Below are 2933 nucleotides of genomic sequence, written 5' to 3'. Positions count from 1 at the left end.
AATTTATAAGCATTTTCATTGTAAAAAAAAAAAAAAAAAGAAAAAAAAAGAAAAGGGAAAATTACAACAATGTTTTACATATTCGTAAAATAAGCAGAATGTTTAACTTGCTATTTTATGTATATTGTAAATCTTGTTTTCCATTTTGCAAACAAAACTTTTCTATCCTATGTAATTTCTAAATGTTTATATTTAGAATAATTTATATTAATATATTTAGAAATATATAGAATGGACAAGATATGTTACAATATGGACAAGATATTTGATATTTACTTTCAATAAAAAAGATACTCAAATATCATATTAAACATCCAAAGATTACATATATAAGTGCAAACATCGAAAATTATTGTTGCTATATTTAAACAATGAATTTACTATATATATATAAATATATATATATACCGGTATACCTCTCACTTCAAATTCTACGTATTGTAAAATAACAAGAATTGTAAGATCATTGTTATCAAATATTGCCTTATATAATAGTTTTCTATATTTGCGTTTTATAAATGAATTATAGCTACCTAATATTTAAAAAAAAAAGGCTTATACATATAGATTAACTCTTATTTTAATTATATTAATTATTTAACTCTTATTTTTTACATATTAAGTAGTTATTGATATAAAAAATTGAAAAAAATTCAAGCAATAATTGTCCAATAATTTAAATTAACTAATTTTTTTTCAAATATTATGATAGATTATTTGCACAAGAGATTTTCAACGAAATATATAAAAAAGTGTTCAGGATAAATTAGAATCTTTGTGGATTTCAATTGTTACAAAGTATTGAAGTGCCTGTCTTGTGCCTAATCTTATTCAATCAAAAGACAATATTCATTTGACAAATTGCTTATTGTTAATTTAAGTTTCAGTTGCTTTGAATAATATGTGATCAATGTTATGCTCAAAATAAATATTTTTACAGTATACAATATACAGTAATGCGCTCGAGCACGCACATTCCAGGAAACAATGAATAAATTTAGATCGAAGACAAAGTCGATAAAACGATTGCACGTTAAATAAAATTAAGTTGATATTTTTCTTACGTTTATAACTTGTATTTATAATGTCGCACATATTTTCGACTAATTACAGATGTATATGTAAAGAATAGGAGAGATAAAAATTTGAATGAAATTTCGAAACGAGTAGCACGTCGATAAATTTCATATATAAAGGAATTAGTAAAAAATTAACATATGAATTCTGTATATCATGTATCTTGTATATACGCGTGTACAGAAAGAAGCTTATGTAGCATATTTAACATACTGCCTATATATAGCTTACGTTAGACAATGCATCTTTTATTTTGGAATTACATTCCAGGACGCGAATAAATCCGATGGTGCTCATCGTTTAACAGTATTACGATGTACTAGAAATAATATCCTCTTGGATTGTCATAAAAAATTTTTCTGAATAAATAAAAAATATATAACAAATCAAATGGTTCTTATATGTATATACTTACGCGTGTGCGCATATAATATTATTAATATTAATTCTGCATCCAATATATTCTTTTGGAATATTTGAAACGATAAAAATTACAATAGAATTTATTTCAATTTTCCCGCTAAAAAGTAAAGATCGAAACGGCCGCGATGTGTCGCAAGAAGCGGCCGAATGGTTAGATGGGAAGGGTGTTCGGGCATGATCGGAATATTTCGATATCTTTCGGATACTGCCGTTTAGTTTCGGAGCAGGCGTCGGCAGCTTCGGGAGTGGGGGTCGTCAGTGGGTAGCTGTCGGCGAGAGGTGGCGGTGGTTTTGTAAGGTGAAGAAAAGAGGGGTTAAGTGAGCCGTGCCGGGCCGTAGAATCGAGCTAGCGGTGGCGCGGCCCGTGCTCGTGCTATAGGGCCTCTGCCAGGCAATAGTGCAATCGTTTACAAGATGGCAGACGGTCCGTCCGCGGAAGACGCGGCCACCGACCTAGGGGACAGTGATTCTCGTTTAACGAGGGAGAGACACAAACGTCAGGACGCTTCGTCTTCGATGACGTCCTTGAGCACGGGTCAGGATATCGCGAGACGCATCCACGAAGACGCTTCGATACTCGAGAATCATCCTCATCATTGGCAACAACATCAATATCGTCCTCTCCGTCGTAATTGTCATACCAATCTTCATCTTTCTCGTCGGCATTCTAGTAACGCTAATAATAGTAATAACAACAACAACAACAACAATAATAATAACAACAACAACGACAACAATAACAATGGTAATATCAACCACAATAATCATCATCATCACTATCATCGTCGTCACGAGCACGAGGATGAAAACTTCGATGGTAACGAGCGCGTTAGTAAAAATGAAAATGGTAGTAGTGCTTGTGTTAACACAATGTGCGTTATTCCGTTTACGTCACCGACCAGTGAAGATTACGAGGAAGAAGACGACGACGACGATGACGATGACGACGAGGATGACGATGAAGAGGATGAGGAGGAAGAGGAGGTAGAAGAAGAAAATGGAGTGAAGAAGGGTATATCGAAAAAGTGTCGCAGCGGTGCTCGAATTGATGTCATAAAGACAGGGAAAAATGAAGAGAGCGATAGCGATAATAGTAATAGTAACGGTAACGGTAGTAGTAATAATAATAGTGGTAACAGTGGTGATGAGGGTGGCGCGATGACCGGTCACGCGACGCGCGGTGACAATGCCGGGTGCTTGGTCGGCGACGGTCGACGGTCGAGATGTGCGGTCGTCGGTGCTTTTCTCAATTCGAATGCTCCAAAGGAGAATGCGAGCAAAATGAACGAGTGCCGTGTAAATCCCGACAACGATGAGGACGAAGACGGGGACGAGGACGAGCACGCGTTAGAAAAAGTGAGCCGTCTCGGATGCGATAAGAGTAGCGAGCCCGATAGAGATGACGAGGACGCCGCACGAAAAACGACGGACGG

The 2933-nt window shown here is 35.6% G+C and overlaps 1 protein-coding gene across 1 annotated transcript in view; it reads left to right on the top strand.

Annotated features, from left to right (window-relative positions):
• Positions 1-1695: 1695 nt before the first annotated feature.
• LOC102678046 (general transcriptional corepressor trfA) overlaps positions 1696-2933 on the top strand; it is a 71211-nt gene continuing 69973 nt past the window's right edge. Inside the window, exon 1 of the mRNA XM_031513855.1 lies at positions 1696-2933. Within this exon, the coding sequence (XP_031369715.1) occupies positions 1915-2933 (1019 nt within the window). The 5' untranslated portion in view covers positions 1696-1914.

Source organism: Apis dorsata, unplaced genomic scaffold, assembly GCF_000469605.1.
Source record: "Apis dorsata unplaced genomic scaffold, Apis dorsata 1.3 scaffold_772, whole genome shotgun sequence".
Lineage (NCBI taxonomy): Eukaryota > Metazoa > Arthropoda > Insecta > Hymenoptera > Apidae > Apis > Apis dorsata.
The sequence above is the reverse complement of the archived record's forward strand: the minus strand, read 5'-3'. Positions and strand labels throughout refer to the sequence as shown.